Source organism: Plectropomus leopardus, chromosome 10, assembly GCF_026936395.1.
Source record: "Plectropomus leopardus strain MGB_pleo_1.0 chromosome 10, ASM2693639v1, whole genome shotgun sequence".
In the NCBI taxonomy this organism is placed as follows: domain Eukaryota; kingdom Metazoa; phylum Chordata; class Actinopteri; order Perciformes; family Serranidae; genus Plectropomus; species Plectropomus leopardus.
In genome coordinates, this window is record NC_142185.1 from 1,717,313 (window position 1) to 1,735,016 (window position 17,704).

The 17,704-nt window shown below is 40.0% G+C and overlaps 2 protein-coding genes across 2 annotated transcripts; both read left to right on the forward strand.

Moving 5' to 3' along the window:
- The first annotated feature begins 3,681 nt into the window (after positions 1-3,681).
- c10h2orf76 (chromosome 10 C2orf76 homolog) lies at positions 3,682-7,978 on the forward strand. Its single transcript, XM_042494843.2, has 5 exons — positions 3,682-4,066; positions 4,177-4,227; positions 4,569-4,606; positions 7,127-7,208; positions 7,616-7,978. Exons 1-5 carry the CDS (start codon positions 3,937-3,939, stop codon positions 7,690-7,692), a joined length of 378 nt encoding a protein of 125 aa, XP_042350777.1. The 5' UTR covers positions 3,682-3,936; the 3' UTR covers positions 7,693-7,978.
- A 1,564-nt stretch (positions 7,979-9,542) lies between these two features.
- Positions 9,543-14,802, forward strand: LOC121949588 (acyl-CoA-binding protein-like). The gene is made up of 4 exons (XM_042495319.2): positions 9,543-9,703; positions 10,835-10,952; positions 11,992-12,054; positions 14,428-14,802. The coding sequence occupies exons 1-4, from the start codon at positions 9,689-9,691 to the stop codon at positions 14,502-14,504; spliced, it is 273 nt and encodes a 90-aa protein (XP_042351253.1). The 5' UTR covers positions 9,543-9,688; the 3' UTR covers positions 14,505-14,802.
- The last annotated feature ends 2,902 nt before the right edge of the window (positions 14,803-17,704 follow it).

A 17,704-nucleotide genomic window follows, 5' to 3' on the forward strand; every position in this document is an offset into this window, starting at 1 on the left:
TTTTCAGTACCCCTTTATCACTGCCCCTTCCAGTGGAGTCGCTTGCCCATGTGTGACGCCAGTGGCCGCAGAGTCCTCAGCAGACCTTTCCTCCCTGAACTGCAGCAGCTCCCGACCGCTCTCTCCCCGCAGCACCTCCTCTACTGCTCCCGTCATCCTGGGGAAGTAAATAAACCAGAGCCAGTACCGTGGCGACACTGAACAGCCCCAAAATCACACCCCTTGCCTGGCCCCGCAGCCAGCCCTCCAGTACCCGCCGCACACACGGTAAAAAATACTCACGGATTTCCTGGGCGGTAGTCAAACTACCGACACAGGCTGGAGTACTCTCGCCAAACGGGTACAGGCTGCTGCGCTACAGGCTCCGGTGTCTTTGTCACCTCAGCTGTGCGTTCCGTCGGGTCACCGCAGCCTTTACTGGCTCTCGTAGTCGCTTTGTCCTCCCTCCCTCGTGTCTTCCGCTTTCCTCTTTTTACCTTTTCCCCTCCTACGCGCCACACCGGTTGTTCATTCACTGATTGCTGCCTGGAGGTTGGTCAGTGTCCGTTGCTTTCAGGGGCGATGGGAAAAGACAACACTGCATGCAAAAATACTCACTACACAATAAAAACAATCCCATAAAACTTAGTTAAAACTAGCACAACAACTTAAAAGCACAATAGATAAATAAAACTGAAACATGCAGAAAAGCAATTTTAAAACATGCATAAAAACCCCCATCACACTGACCCTGTCACACATGCAACGTATACACATAAGGTAAATCCACTGCAACTTCAAAAAAGAAATAAAATAAGGGACAGCATTAGTAGATACAAAATATTGTGAGGTCAGATTCCTAATCAATAACAGCATTTGCCTGGCTGTTTTTTTTTTTTTTTAAATTATGTTGGTCATTTCATTGTTTAATCTGTTATGTTGATGTTAACCAATCACATTAAAGCAGTAAAGCACTTGCCAAGATGATAAAAAAAAAACGGTTTCCATTTTACTTGTTGGAATTCCCATCTTGTAGCAATGAGTTTGCTAAAAGGTTTGTGTGCAGGTGGTTTATATTTTTACTACAACCTTTTTTGTGTGTGGGGGGTGGGGGTGGGGGGTTGTTTGTTAATCAAGTTTAGGTCAATTGTACTGACCTTAGCAGCAGTCCAAGGTTTTAGTGACACATGTCACTGTGTAATGTTGTAATGGCTTCTATTTTCAAACTAAACACTTTATATCTCCCATGTGTATCTATAAGTCATAATCTATATTAAGAATCAAAACCTGCAAGCTTTGTTGTTGTCTTCTCAATATATTAAATAATCAAAAATCTATTTTTTGATCACTTAAGTAGTTTATGAATTGTTAAATTATTTTGACACTATTTCTATTTTAACAGTTCACAAGTCACTGCCATTGAGGGGATGTTTGTAGTTTCACTACTTAGTTCATCCCAAATTAAAACATTTAAACCAATCTTTGAAAATACAAGTTGAAAAAATAGCAGTAAATAGAGTTATATTGTGTAAACAAAAAAGAAAAAGTACAAATCCTGTAGGTAGAGAAATACTAGAAAGAGCCATAAAATAGTTTAAAATCATTTGTTGTCCAGAATGATTTTGGGATCACCGAGACATCCCTGTACCTTAAAGAACATATTAAGGTATATCGGGGTGTCTTAGGGACCTGCTCTAATCATTACATTTTAAGTTAGCAAATATATACTGTATGAGCATCTTTCATCGAACTCATTATTCACTTTTTTCTATTTACAGACCAGGAACTGAAAAAACAGAAATGAAGGCTGTGATTAGTTTTTATAAATTTCCCTCTACAACTATACAGTATTGTTCAATACTTGCTGAGTCTGTAGTTGACATAAAGTAGCCCTGTCTTAATGCTCATGCAAGTTTTTAACAGACTATAGGTCTTCAAGTATGTGCGCTATCAGGAAGAGATATAGCTATGGCTTGATCTGCTGTGGTTGGTGAGTGTAAGAAGTTCTCTGCCATCATATGGCAACACAAGTTGAATGCTGTTTCATCGCAAGGATAAGGTCCTCTCTGTTGGCATTCTTGTTTATAGAGCTCCAGTGCTTCCTGAGACACCTCTTTCAGGTGATCTTGCCCCTGAAATAGTTGAGGGATTGTGTACATGAGAATGGGACGTACACGCAGAGCTACTGCATTTCTGCTGCGTCGGATGATGCAGGTATTCCACAAGTGTGTAAGTTGCTGCAGCTCTTCCTGTAGAGGAAGTTGCAACCCCCAACACATACACACTCAAACTCTCTCCGTCAATCATACACTCCCTTTTTCACCCTCTCCCTCTACCACATGCATATTCTCTCACTCACTCACACTCACACATATTCTCTCTCTCTCTCTCTAACTCACACATACACAAACACACACACACACACACACACACATTCTCTCTCTCTCACTTACAAAGACACACACACAGACATTCTCTCTCTTACACACATAGCACCCCCCCCAGACATTGGATCATACATGCTATATACCTCAATATATGCTATATACAGTCACTGTCTTTCAGTTCCTGGAGACGGTTCATCCAATTCTGGGCATGACAACAGATCAATAAGAAATGATACAACCTCCAAAAGGGTGGGACTCATTCTTTCTTTGGTACAGCCCCATGCATTTTAAAATCCTTCTGAGTGTTCGCATACTAATCGCAATATCATCCAACCTGTTCAATAACAGCAGAATCTCACCATGTCTCAGTCCACGCATGAAGTAGAACTTGATCAAATCCTGTAAATGAGCCATATTCTTAATTATTCAATATAAATGATCACCTTATAATCACCTTATAACGTGAAACGTTCAACGTGAAACTTCTCACATTATAACGTGAAGCTTTTCACGTTTTAACGTTAAACTTATCACGTTATAACGTGAAACTGATCCGTATTTTTTTTTTTCTTTCAAGAGTGGTAGCAATACGCTTCCGTAATATCGTCATCACGACCGGAGAAATTAAATTAACAGAATCAAAATGTGTTGTGCCCACAAAAATGAAATAAAAGGTGGTGCTTTGTAACATTACAAAGTATTGTATTATTACACAGCTCAACTTTAAGTGAATACTACATTCAGTAACTATCGTTTAATAACTATCACTAGTGCTCCGCGCTGCTTCCTGACAACGGGTTGTTGAATTCAGACCGTAGACTGTCTATACAGATCGTAGACTGTATATACGGTCTCTGATACAGACACGGTAAGACGTTTTGCCTATATTATAGGCTTTACAGCCAACAGCATATGGATATGTTGTAAAATGGTCAAAATGATGAATTATGATTAAAAATATCCATTACTACGGCCGGCACGAAGCCTGTGTTTTGTCGGGGACTCCGAGAGTTACATGCGCGTGCACGCGGTGGAGTTCCGCGGGTCCGATGCGCGTTCATTTTATGTCTGGAGAAATATCTCTATATTCGGAAAATGGCGCATTTTAAGTGTTTTTAATAATGGCTATTAAAAGTGCATTCTAAAAAGTCAACATGTCTCAAAAAATTATCCATTGATTTAAGGAGGTCTCTTTCCCAATGTTAACAAATGGGGAAGTCTTTCTGGGCCATTGTGCATCACGTGACGCTGTAATTCCACTTTCGACCACTATGTAAATTTTGCTTCAGAGGGTGGCGCACTTCCTGGGGGCCTGGCTCGGACACGGAGGAGCGCTCGGTTGCTCAGTTATCCTCTCATCGAGTCTAGAGAGTAGTCGGTAGCTCTTGGTTAGCCTGGCCTGGATAGCTAGTCGGTTGTCAAACCTCAGGCTGTACCGGCTGTACCAGACAGTCATTCCCACACGGAACATATCAGCGATCTGTCATTTCAACGCTACAAGCCACTGTGTCACAACCAGAAGCACTGAAGTCTGAGCTGTGCTCATCGGTGTGTCGGTCAGCAGCGGGTCATGGCGGAGGAAGCGGTGGTCACGGTTCGGCTGGTCCGGTCTTTCGAGCACAGAAACTTCAAGTCCGTGGTGTTCCACCGAGTCCGGTTGGAGCAGACGGTGCAGAGATTCATGCAGCTTGTCAGAGAAGGCGAGGAAACAGACACACACACACACACACACACACACACACTGGATCATAATATAACGTGTGTTCTCAGCATTACAAAGTCCACTTATGATTAACCTAATTTCTTCCAGATATTGTAACAAGACAAGGACTTCCTCTTCCTTTCAAGAAATATACATATGGTATGTGTGTCTGACATTAGTGGTAGGATGAGGGTTTTTTCTAACAATATTTCATATTTTCTCCGAACTTAGTTCTGCAATTATAACAATTATTTTTTGAAGAAATGTGTTTAATGTTGAAGTCTGAATATATTAAATGCAAAACCAAGACCTTTAATTGTGTGCTGATTTACAGAAATTTGATGACATCTTCTTGCAATGAGCAACTAAATGTGAGGACATGTCATGTGTCATGATGGGTCACTAAAATTCTACTGATTCCAACAGGGTTGTGTTTTTAATTTGTTCACCACCTGCAAAATGCATCATCTGCATCTGATTCCATTCTTTTGTATTTTCAGACACAATGAAGATAATCCACCAAGCACATGGAGCTAAGGTATCTGTCTAAAGAAAGTGTCAACCTGCTGGGCCACAGTGACACGTTTTCCTGAAGGCCGAGTGTCCTCAGGCAACTTCAGGGGGGAGGGGACACCACCTAAACCAGGAATTCCTACATGTTATTTCCATGGCCTGAAAAAGTTCAGTCAATATTTGTGAACATGAGCTGCTCTCTCTCCTAAAGCCAAACACCACAGAAGTAATTCTCAAACTTATAATGCCATAGGGTGTAAAGTCTGGAGCTGTTACTTAGCAATAAATGGAGCCTGATTTAGTGGACCCACAGAATGTTTGGTTTCTATTTTTATATTCAAAAAGTCTTTATTCTGTTCTATTGTTTTCAGCTGTGAAACATAAAATGTTCCCATATACTCAGAACATACCCCTGGCTGCTCTTAGAGTCATCTTGAACACTTTTCAATTCATTTTCTATGGAGCAGCTCCACACTTTCTACCCCATGACAGGGGTTTCCAGACTTTTTTGAATGGGGGCTGGATTATATAATGTGAAAATACCTAGTGGCCAGCTGCTTCTCATATCAAATAGGCTATTTAGAAAATCACAAACAAACAAAACTAAGCTACAGTTTGCTCTGTCAGTGAAAATGTATTCAATGTTCCAGTGCTCCTGAAAGCAACAGACCTTACTGTCAACATGTCTGTGCTGTGGCCATGTCTGTTAGGAAGCAGGAAATGTCTGCTGTTAGGTAAATATTCAGTTAGCTTGATTACTGTCTATTTATGAAAACACATGCGTTCCTACCTGATGCATGTCAACAGTCATACTGTATTATAGTCTTACCATTGTAAGATAAAGGGAAAAATGCAGTGATCTTACTTGATTAACAAATATGTATATATATATATATCTATATATATATATATCTATATATATATATATATATATATATATATATATATATATATATATATATATATATATATAGTATATTTTAAAAGTCAAACCAAGGGACATTTTTAATTGGATCAAGGGCCACAATTGGCCCCCAACAACTTTGGACATGCTTGCCTAATGACTTTACAGATTGCGTTTTAGGTCTTGTTTTTGGGTTTGGGTGAGAGTTGTTCATCTTTATTAATATTTTTGCACTGGCATAGACCATAGGAATAACATGAATGAATTTCAAAAAATGGGCAAAGTTCCCCTTTAACTTTAGCAGCTCTAAGACTGAAAAGTGGCTCTTGGTATGCAGCTTTTGCTTTAGTGGTATACAACACACACAAATGTGATGTCACTGCCTTGTTGATAGACAACGCTTCTGAAGCTGAACTGCTGAGATGCCCAAGGCCAGCACATCACCAAAAACAGTGAAGCAAATTTACAATTACAACTAGACAGTTTTTGGATACATTGACCACATGTTCAAATCTAAATTGTTACTTTCTTGCCTGAACTACCCCAAAATTAAGTGACATAATAGCACTCCTTGGACAAAAAATTTTACAGCTTTGAGTTTGGCCCAAAATGGTTAATGGTGGGGAAAGATCTTGTGTCCGGTGAGAGAGACGCGTCACAGAGCTTCAATGTAAGGGGAGAGAGACACACTGCGTGCCACAGAGCTTCAGTGTTAGGTAAGAGAAACACCCCATGCGCCACAGAGCTTCAGTGTCACATGAAAGAGACACACCGTGCGCTACTGAGTTTCAGTGTTAGGTGAGAAAGACACAACTTCATAGTTTGTAAAGTTAAAAAATTATAGGTAAGTCCAAATTATAAGTCCAAAAATCTGTGTCCGGTGTTCTAGATAAGTCTGTTAAACTTTGTTGTCGCCTGAAATAGTAAGTGTGCTCATTATGGAAGATGTTAAAATTTTTCCTGCTCCCTGCTAAGTGTGCTCATTATGGAAGATGTTAAAATCTGCCCCTCCTCCCCCTTTGCACCTCACCTCAAGTGGAGCCATTTTCTCACAGTGCTCATGTGCTTGCATTCCAGTGCTGCTCTCACCAACACTGAAATGTTTTGACGCAGTCAATAAACCCGTTATCTGCTGGATAAAACGATCAGGAATACTTTAATAGCCGAATATCTGGGTCCAGCCCAACTCTTTATTCAGACAGGAATGCAGTGGTCATGGAAACAGTCTGATTAGCTGTATATTGCCCCGTGAGGCTTGAGATCTGTACATCAGAGAGCACAGTGTATGTCCACAGGGGTCGATGGTCAGTGCCTGCTGGGCCAGGTCTTAACATTTGCATTCAGGTACTTGTGTGGAACACGTTTATGGTCTCAGAGTTGTCCTTGGTCAAGCCAGCTATAAGCTTAAAAAATGTAGGGGTCTCAGAGGAATGAGCTGGAGATCATCTCTACATTAACAACTGACCAAGTCTGTGTTTGCCTCATTTCAACATCAGAAACCATGAAAATCTTAAAGTTTAAGGGAGATGGACTTTCAGCCTGACTGTATGTTTTACAAATGTACATAGTTTGGTAACTCTGTGGTCCTTTGAAAACCAAAGTTTCTATTTAAGTGGATTTTTCTTCTTCTTTTTTTTAAAGACTAATGAGTTGGTGATGAGTTTAGAGGACGATGAAAAGCTTATTCTGCAAGATGGCCAAACCCTTGAAGCTGCTGGTGTTGGTAAGAGCTTTTGACTGCTGTTCAGTCAACTTTCATTGAACACTGTGTCTGGCAACACCTGATCCCAAAATGACATGAAGATTTACTGCATTAAATAAATTATAATGGTAATAATAATAATTATTATCATTATTATTATTCTAAACAATAAAACTTTATTTGTAGAGGACTTTCCATACAAGCAAAGAGTGTTTTACATTAAGGCTATTACATGATGTAGAATGAGCATAAAATGAGGAGTGCCATAATTAATGCAAAATAAAACCCATTTGGTGATAATGGTAACAAACTTAGGGCAATAATGCAAGTGAGATAAAATATTTTCCAAGCAATACATCTATAATTTGGGGAGCTTGGTATAGATGATCTGCTGCGGAATGTTAACCTCAACATGTTTGTCGTTTCAGCAAATGAAACAGAAGTGGCTTTCTTCAGGAAAGAAGACTACGAGCTCTATAAAGCAAATCCCCAAACTGCTTGGTGACAGCAGTATTTTACCTGCTCTATTTTAACTCAGTTTTTTTTTCATAAAGACTAGAGGTCAAAGGTCAAGCATGCCAGAAACAACAGGAAAACAAGAACAGAGCAGTCATGTTAATATCAGAAAGTTTTAATTTGTGGTGTTGTCCTTTGTAAACTGATGCTTATTATCCACCACACTGGTGTGCCTTTTTATTTCTATTTTTCTTCTTTTTATCTTGTGGTAGTTGTTGCCATGGAAATTTTCACTGCAGTTTTTTATGTGCGGAATAAAGTTTGACTTTGATGAAGTTTGACTGCTGTTCTCGAAGGTATTAACAGTAAAATGACCTGCACTGCACGCTAGAAGGTGAGCTTTGGCTGTGTGCTGTAGTTTTGGTTATTATAAAAAACATATTAAGGGTGCTTAGGTTGACTCATGCCAGTTTCTCTCTGCAACAAAATCTACTGTATCTAGAACAAACTTGAAAAGGCTTTGACCCTAATGGATAAAGCTTAAACGGTTGGTAAGCTCTAAAGCAAACTAGTATCCTCATATTGTGTCCTGTGAGGTGGAACAGTATTTATCAACAGTTTAATCAATCACTTGTTATTGAGCATGTGCAGAAACAATTATGGCAACATCCACATTAATTAAGTGTAGAGAAGTACTAAGAGATTGCCATAACGAACAGCATTATAAAAAGCAGTTGTTCACTAATCTGTTCCTAGTTGCAGGCTACTAGTATAAAGATCAAAACCACTGACCACATTTTTAATTTCCACTCAAATGGTTAAAATATAAAATATTTGTCAGCGCTCCATTTAACGGAGACAGAGATGTCTTTGGTATCTGTATAATAAAAATCACTAAAGGCCTGCATTTTCACTCTTTCAGGATTCATACTGTCGTGAAAAACCTGGAAAAGTCATGGACTTTGAAAATGGCAATTCTCAGGCCTGGAAAAGTTTTTGAAAACAAAATATATCCTGAATGTTTTTGAAAAGTCCCAAACCTGTATAATGACACATGATGTGTTCAAGGACCACAGCAATGTGAAAAACAACTATAATTTCTGTTTTTACAGTTTCTGGCTGTGACAAATGGTGTAATTTAAATATCACAAAGAATTAATAGAAGCAAGAAAAGGCATTTTTTGTTCTTAAAAAATGTCAATAATAAAAAAAAGCCAAACTGTTTTAAAGAAAACATGCCTTTGAAACCTGCTGGCATGTTTTCTTTACAAATAGGCAATACAGTAAAAACAAAACAAAAAAAAGACATTTACACTTGTGTGCCCATTCCTAAGCCAATAAGTCCCCCCTGAGTCCTTAAAAAAATATTTAACTTGCCTTCCCTTTTTTTGCATCACCCTCTCCCTGCTCATAAGTAATGAACAGTACCTTAGTTATATTAAGTTCAAATCCTGTTCTGAATTCATTTTCTTAAAATAAATTCTATTTTAAAAAGCTATTATATTATAAAAATGATAATGAATATACGTTTCAGAGTGTGTGGTCTTGAAAATTTGCCTCAAAGTCATGGAAATGTCCTGAAACTGTATTAGTAAAAATGTGCATAAATTTGCTCTTTGGATATGACCTATTAGATGTAGCACAGTACTGCCTCTTCAGTTTTCTTCTAGTTGTGAGATAAATTGAAGCTAAGAGCTCGTGCACTTTGATTTGTTACGTTAATGTGTCTCGATTTTACATTTCCTTGGTGCTAAAGGTTCTGCACCGCCCACGGGATATTACACAGTGGCTCCCTATCATAAAACAGATTGATAATGCAGCCTCCGGAGTGATTGGTTCCAATATTCACGCCACCTAATGAAGGACCGTGATGTTGTGACGGGGCCTGGGGAGACCAATAGGATTAAGGGGTAGGAGGGCGGGTTCAAACGGAACGAGGGTCGGCTGGGTGCAGCAGTCGGTGCATGCTGGATATTTGAGAGGACTTTACCCCTTCACCATACGTCGACTTGAGTCGTTTCCCTTCTGTGTGGTCCCGAGCAAAAATGACTGATCTCCAGGTGTGTATGGATGTAGTTAGCAGCCTTTCGGCTGGTCAGAGCTGCTTTATATTCCTCTGCGTCCTGTTAAAGAGCGACAAGGAGACCGTTAGCCGGTGCTAAAGATTTAGCTAACCAGACGCTAGCTCGAGCCCTGTTTCCTTGTTGTGACCGCGTGCCTAACAAACAGAGTAATGTGTGTAACCGACACTTGGTGGAACAGTTACAGTTCGGGTTATAGAGAGCTGTTGGTGTCAACTGTGGTTGCGAGGGAGGTAAGTATTCAAAGACGTGACAGTGAGGTCTGATGGGAGTTGCAGTCCACCGTCATTATTCTTTCCGCCAGGCCAACCGTTTCTGCTAAAACTGTTCATGTCTTCGGTTTGAAATGTGTGTTAATAGGTGGACTGAAGAACATGTAAAATATTCATCTGTTGGTTGAAGTGGAAGCTTCAGATGATAACACAAAGTCCGCATGACTGCTGACATGCAGCTCTGCATGTGTGCTCACTGGTTAGAGGATTGATAAGGCACTAAGAGAAAGTTCAGCACGTCGTGCCTCACAGTCAAATCTGTCAGCTGACCATTGCTTGCTGGGAGTGTTAGCAGTGTTGAAATGCTGCAGGCATTCATACCTTACTCTCTGACCTTGACCTACAGCCATTCAATAACTGACACAGTCTGAGGGTGAGGAGTGTTCTGTTGTGCTTCTCATGGCAATCAGTAGATCAACAGAAATGATTTTAACGTAAATCTAAACTTGTAAAAGATCATTTCACCAGGGTTTATTAATGTGTGAAGTGGTCCTCCTCTGTGACCCAGCTGGCACACAGTGGCACAGCCAGAGGGGTTTGCTCTGAATGAATCAACGAGCTCATTGTAGTAGCAGGGTTTAGGCTGGTTTCAGTTCAAGTTCAGGCACTATTCAGTGATCAAATCAGGGCTAAAGTTTACAGTTTCCTCTCCACCCAGTCAACCAAACAACAGGATGACAGCAAGTAGTAAACTCATCTCCTCCTCACAAGGACTTTGTCCATGTTATTCTTCAGTGTGTGTGGGGCCACTGATCTCTGACCCACTTGTCCACAGGGACTCCTCATCGACAGGTATCCAATCAGTATTGTTGTAAAGCTGTTGTCCTCTCCTCTGTAGGCTAAATTCGATACAGCAGCAGCTGAGGTGAAGACGCTGACGGCAAAGCCGACAGATGAAGAGATGCTGCAGGTCTACTCCCTCTTCAAGCAGGCCTCTGTGGGTGACGTCAACACAGGTGAGACAGAGCTCACTGCCTGCTGCCACACAAACACCACAGCAGTCTCTCACCACTGTAGACCATTTAAAACAGAGATGGGGCCATTGGGCCACAACGCTTCCCTTTGTACCACCCCTGCTTTTTTACACAAAATCAACCGACAGCTGCATCATTCCACTCCAGTGTGTGATTATGCACTGCATCATGGCATCCTGCGATGAAAGGAGGCATGACAGGCATGACGTTTAACACATAAGCGTCCACCTTTAGCATGACATGATATACGCGTTGGCAGCGCTTTCTAAACAATATCAAAGGCATAACATGTCAATCACAATCATTTACTTTCTCTGATATTTGGGGTCTGATCTTGTCCTCTGCTCAGAGTGTAAGGAGCTCCTGAAAGTCATTGTTTTCACAGTTTGTGGACATTAACAGCCGCTGTTCTTCTTCTTTGTATTAGCTGCTATGCTAACAGCTGCTTTTTAAATCTCCTGCGGTGAGTTGCACAAATAAATACATCATCAAAACTTCACACTTGTGCCACCCATGGTTACATCTTTCCAGCATTACATTTTATACAGAGCTTGTTTCAGTACTGTTACTACCTCCGTTCCAGAGGTGAGACCACTCTGTCCCCCTTTCCATGATCTGACCTTTTATACAGTACAGAACGGCAGGGCAGTGTTAATGCGGCAAGTGTCACCACTGTCGCATGAGCTGATGTTGTAAAGGAACATGAGTGTAGAGTATTGCTATCAGCAGCCCTTCACAGGAATGTTTCCAACTCCACTGGTCGGCTGTCAGGCGTCTCAGACTGAGCAGAGAGCTGAGCATCTCAATTACCTCTTTTTACACAGATCAATCTCCCATCACCATAGTAATGCTGACTGTTGTGACGCTGAATAATGTGCGTGCCAGAAAGTGCATTGGGCACCTATGACAACCGGTGAACGTGAGGTGTCTTCACCAGTTTTCTCTGCAGCAGCATCTTTTTGACATGCATTGCCTTCTTTTTGAGTCTTTACCATCTGTTTATGTTTTTTTGTGTCTCTAGATCGTCCAGGGATGTTTGATTTCACTGGTAAAGCTAAATGGGATGCCTGGAAGAAGCAGGAAGGTACACATTCAGTCCTGTGGATGGTGCATCACTTAAAACTGTGTATTTTTCTGTACAAGGCAGATGTACTGCATTTTACCCCTGTGAAACCCTTTCTTGTGCTGCTTTCAAATGCCTTTCACAAGTACATAAACCTTTAAATTGTGAGCTGATTGGTGGAATTTCTTCCAAACACACAGGGAGAAAAAAAGACAAAGAGCAACTTGGGAGGACCTGTTCCAAAAATTACAAGAAATTAGTAGATTTAGGAAATTATTTTAAAACAGCCAGAGAAAAAATTCTCAGGGAAAAAAAAAAGAAAAATGGTGGGCAGAAACTACAGTTATATTGATCATAATTACATAATTAAAATTCTATTACTAAATTATTAGAATTTTATGAGCACTCTTTCTTTGCCATTCCCTTGGTTTGTTTTTTTATTTGTTTCTTGTTTTTATTTTATTTTTTTTTTACTAATTTTTAAGTAATTTTTGTGTATTTGTTTTCTTTCATTGCTCACTGTCTTCTTCCAGTGTTTTTGAAAGAAATCAAGCCAATTTTCTCAGGTTTCAAAGGGTTAATTCTCAGTCTTAGGCAAACCTTTTTTCTACCTCTGTGTATAGAATAAGCATACTGTTCTTTTACTTGCTCTGTGTAGGCACACTGCATTCATCTTCAGTTTTAGGAATAGATTTCAATGATATAAAGAGTTCTCACATAAAACATGTCTCTCTCTTCAGTATACTGACACAGCTACTTTTGAAACAGAAAAAAAGACACTTTAGCTGAAGAGGTAGAAAACCTGCAACATCCAGTGTGCTACATGCCTGGTGTAATGTGGACTGGTCTAATGAAACAATATGGCCAGCTGCATCTCATATTACAGTTAAACAGTATGTTTCTGAAAACATTTAAGGAGAGAAATGTGCAACTCACTTACAGAATCTTGGTTTCTATTTGATCAGCGCTGCCTAGTTTTACTGTTTGATCTCCGTTTTTTTGGCCTCCGTTTTCACTGTACAGTAAGCAGTATTGGTTCCACTTCCTGTTCACAAACTCTTGCCATTTTGACAAAACGAGGTATTAAATTATGTTTCTGAAAACATTTTATGAGAGAAATAGGCAGTGTAGTAAATTAATCTTAATTAATATTCGATCAGTATTGCCTAATTTTACTGTTTGATTGGATTTCGGTGAGAGTTTGAGAGTGAGAGAGGCGGCGGCTCCGTCTCCTCATCAGCTCTACACTCTGAGTCTGTGGTGGCAGCTTGACTTTTGTTTCCAGATTCCTGCATTTCTTCATTTTGGATACATGTGTCAATGCAGCCATTTACAACCCATAAGCACTGTTGTCACACCTCAGCAAATACTGTCCGTTGACATAACCCAGAAATATTCTTCAATATCTGTAATGTCTTTCTGCAGTTAAGTTATTTGTTCTCACTAAATATAATATTTCCAATCCCTGCTAGCCAGAGAAAAGACCCAAATACACTATCAAATAAAGAAATGAAGCTACATGTGATACACAGCATCAGGGGTCTGAACCACAGATACAGCAATGTAGAAATGTCATTTGCTACTGCTCTAAGCTTGTCGCAGTGCATCTGCCTGAGCGTCTTATTGGGGAGGTCAAGATCCACTAGTAAACAAATACATGTGTATTAAGAGTTGCAGATTTCACTACAAAATCCACTCTAACTTGCATAATTCTCAACTGATTCTGAAATGTAGTGGATGTTTGAAATTTAAAGTGGCAGAAAATACAAGTGCCAGTACCTCAAAACTGTACTAAAGTATAGGACTTAAATAAATGTACTTTGTTACACTCCATCCCTGGATGTTGCTCATTCAGAAGACAGAGCCTTCATGTTCATGTCCATGTGTTGTGGCTATTCAGAAGATTACTGCTTTGTCATAGAGATGATTACATTGCCTCCAGTTACTGAAATTAATTCAAACGAGTAACTGCTATCATGTTCACTTTCCGATGTTTCGTGAAAATTGGTTCAGAATTAAGCAAGTTACAGTCCATTTTGAAGTGAATTTGGCATCTCTCAATACATATGTATTTGTTTACAAGCGGATCTTGACCTCCTCAATATGGCGCCCGTGCAGGAGTTTGTCAAACCAGGAACATGCTATCTATTTGTGTATATCTCTGCTCTGAACCCTCAGGACTACACATTGTGTGCTACATGCAGCAAATCTCAGTTTAAAGTCTGATGTAGTGGGATTTTGGATCAACTTTAAATTCATTTATTCTTAAACCACGTTTAAGAAAAATAACAATTAATCTACATTGTATCTTGTACCTTGAACAGTGCTCATTTCTCCATGACTTTATATTCATGTATTTACTAAAATGCATTTTGATCTGTCATAACCTGTCAGGCAAGAGCAAAGAGGATGCCATGAACGAGTACATCAGCCTGGTGGAGGAGCTGAAGAAAAAGTATGGAACATCATAATCACATTCTGAAAAGCAGCTCCTGGATGCACTGAGAGCACTGGCTGAGACCACCATCAGCAGGCCCTCATCCTCACAGCATCAAACGCCTTAAAATCCAACAAGGATGTCCTTCCACATGTGACTGCCTGGCGGCTGCCACTAGTGGTCCCAGTAAGATTAAGCTGGCCTGAACAACCACTGATGTCCAATCAGAGACTGTCCTCCACCACAGTACCAGCAGGTTTTACTGAATCATTTCAATGATGTGTATCTGCACAGAATCCTGCCATTTCCACATAAATTCTTTTTAATTCCAACTGTGTTTGCTGCACTCTGATTGTGTTATGTTTCACATACTGTAGAACTTCAGTGAATAGCCCGGGCTATTATTGGCTTTAATCACTGATTTCAACAGGCTTTTTGGGACAGGTGTATGTATGGAACGGGCTTTTAATTCCTTTCATACAGAACTTGCTCAGCAAAGATAAACACACAATCAAATTATCTATTTAACCCATTGAGACCTGGGTAAATCGGCTTTATTTATTCAAAAACACAAAAAGGTAATGAGCAACAGAAGAAGAAATAACCCAAAGTTTAGCAAGAAAGCTGTTCAGTGTACAAGAAAATTACCTGAAAAATTAACAAAAAAAAACAAAAGAGAAAGAAAAACAAAAAAAGTACAAAGCAAGGAAAGACCTGGAAAAAAGCCTAAAATTTATAATAACTATGTGAAATATTTTTTTTTATATATAATTGTGAATAAAGTTCACTGGACATTTTCCCTAGCTTTTAAAAAAAACAATCTTCTACATCTGCTTAGCTGTTTTTCTTTCTTGTTTACTGTGCCATCTTCTTTGGTGCTCACACTGTTAATAACATTGAATTGTATTGAATCCAACAAAGCTAACGATGTGTGTAGCATGTCCATATTGACAAAAGTTTAAATATATACACATATTGTATGTGTGATCTAAGTGGCTAACTAAAGTTATTTCGAACAGGTTTTATGCATTCAAAGAAACTGCATGGCAACCATACTGGGCCTCTAATGGAGACAGGTATTTATCTGTCCAAATGTGTCACCACAGCGGGCTAGTCAAAGGGACTGGACGTTTAATTCTCCCTATTACCTGGTTGCCCCAACAAATCTCTGAACTCTCTCCAACTGGTGCAGAATGCTGCTGCTCGTGTTCTAACGGGAACCAAGAAAAGGGATCATATTTCTCCTGTTTTAGCTTCTCTGCACTGGCTCCCTGTAAAATCCAGAATTGAATTTAAAATCCCCCTCATTACTTACAAAGCTCTAAATGGACAGGCTCCATTTATCTGTTCCAGCTCATAGTTCCCTACCAACACTCAAGATCACTGCACTCTGAAAACACGGTGTTCCCAAAGTCTCCAAAAGTAGGACGATATCCAGAGCCTTCAGTTACCACGCTCCTCTTTTATGGAATCATCGTCCAGTTTCAGTCAGGGAGACAGACACCGTTTCTACTTTTAAGGGTAGACTTAAGATCTTCCTTTTTGATAAAGCATATAGCCCTTTGTGAGGACTATGGAGACCTCTTCAGAGGTAAAATTAGATCAGATTCATTACCATATCAGAATATGGTTTTTAACACAACTGAATCTTTGCTTCTATCTGAGGAAACACTGGAGAGTTTTGTCCTGGTTGATGCTGTAATGCTTGGGAGAGTTTTCTCCTAAGTAAATCTTACAAACTGCTTTTTAGACCCTATTCTCAGTTCACTTTTTAAAACATTTTATGGATTCTTCGAGGACGAACTTTAAAACATCATGAATTGCTCTCTTCAGACAGGTGTCTTCCCCACTGCCTTTAAGACTGCAGTCAAGTCAAGTCAGTTTTATTTATAGAGCCCATTATCACAAAACATGGTTTGCCTCAGAGGGCTTTACAGTGTACAACATCGCTCTGCCCTTAGACCCTCACATCCCCCAAGGAAAAACTCCCGAAAAAGAACCCCTGTAACGGGGAAAAAAAAGGAAGAAACCTCAGGAAGAGCAGTAGAGGATAGTGAGGGATCTTCCAGGACTGACAGACGAGCAATAGATGTCGTAAATAGCAAATGAAATACAACCATGGCAAAAAAGGAAAGAGAAAGAGAGAGGGGGAGAGAGGCACAGCAATAATAGAAACAGATGCATGTCATATTACAATAATGGTAGGTGTGAAATTAGTAATTGCACTCTATGATGATAAGATAAGATAAGATAATCCTTTATTAGTCCCACAGTGGGGAAATTTCCAACATTGCAGCAGCAAAGGGATAGCAAAGTAGCAAGATAGCAAGATGATGTTGAGGGAGATGATAACAGTTTCATGCATATGTTCATAAGATCACAGCATCGGCGCAACCAGGACCAGACTACAATCAGGGCGAGCGAGGGGCACAGTATCAGTACAGCCACAGCACGAGCACAACCAAAGGCAGGGTCGCAGCGTCAGCACAGCTATCACCACGGTCAGGCACAGTCAAGGTTACGGCCAGGATCCAGGGAAACTAGGAAACAAGGGAGCAGGAACGCTCCTGAGAGGCAACAGGATTAGCGTAGTGCAATTCAACAGACCCAGGCTCTGTAATCGCGAGCCCCAGGTAATGAGAGTACCACATGGCTATCACAGAGCTAAGCTAAGCTTGCAAATGGCAATGCAGTGGTCAAGCCCCTTCTGAAGAAGAGCAACTTAGATGCTAGCATTCTTGATAACTACAGACCAGTGTCCAACTTACTGTTTTTTAAGCAAAATTTTAGAAAAACTTATTTTTACTCAGCTAAATGATTTTTTAAATAAAAACAATATTTTAGAAAATTATCAGTCTGGTTTTAGGATGAACCACAGTATAGAGACAGCCCTGTTAAAGATCATAAATGATCTCAGGTGTAACATGGACATGAAGAAACCTTCTGTCCTGGTGCTATTGGATCTAAGTGCTGCTTTGGATACAGTAGATCACCAAGATCACCTTTTTAACAGACTCCACAACCTGGCTGGCCTCTCTGGTACTGTTTTTAACTGGTTTTCCTCCTATCTCACAGATAGAGAATTTTTAGTAAGTTAGGATACCTGCTCCTCGAAGAACTATAAAATAAACTGCGGTGTGCCCCAAGGCTCGATTTTGGGCCCCACACTTTTTAATCTCTACATGCTCTCACTTGGGAAGGTCATCAGGAGGCGCGGCATCAACTTTAACAGTT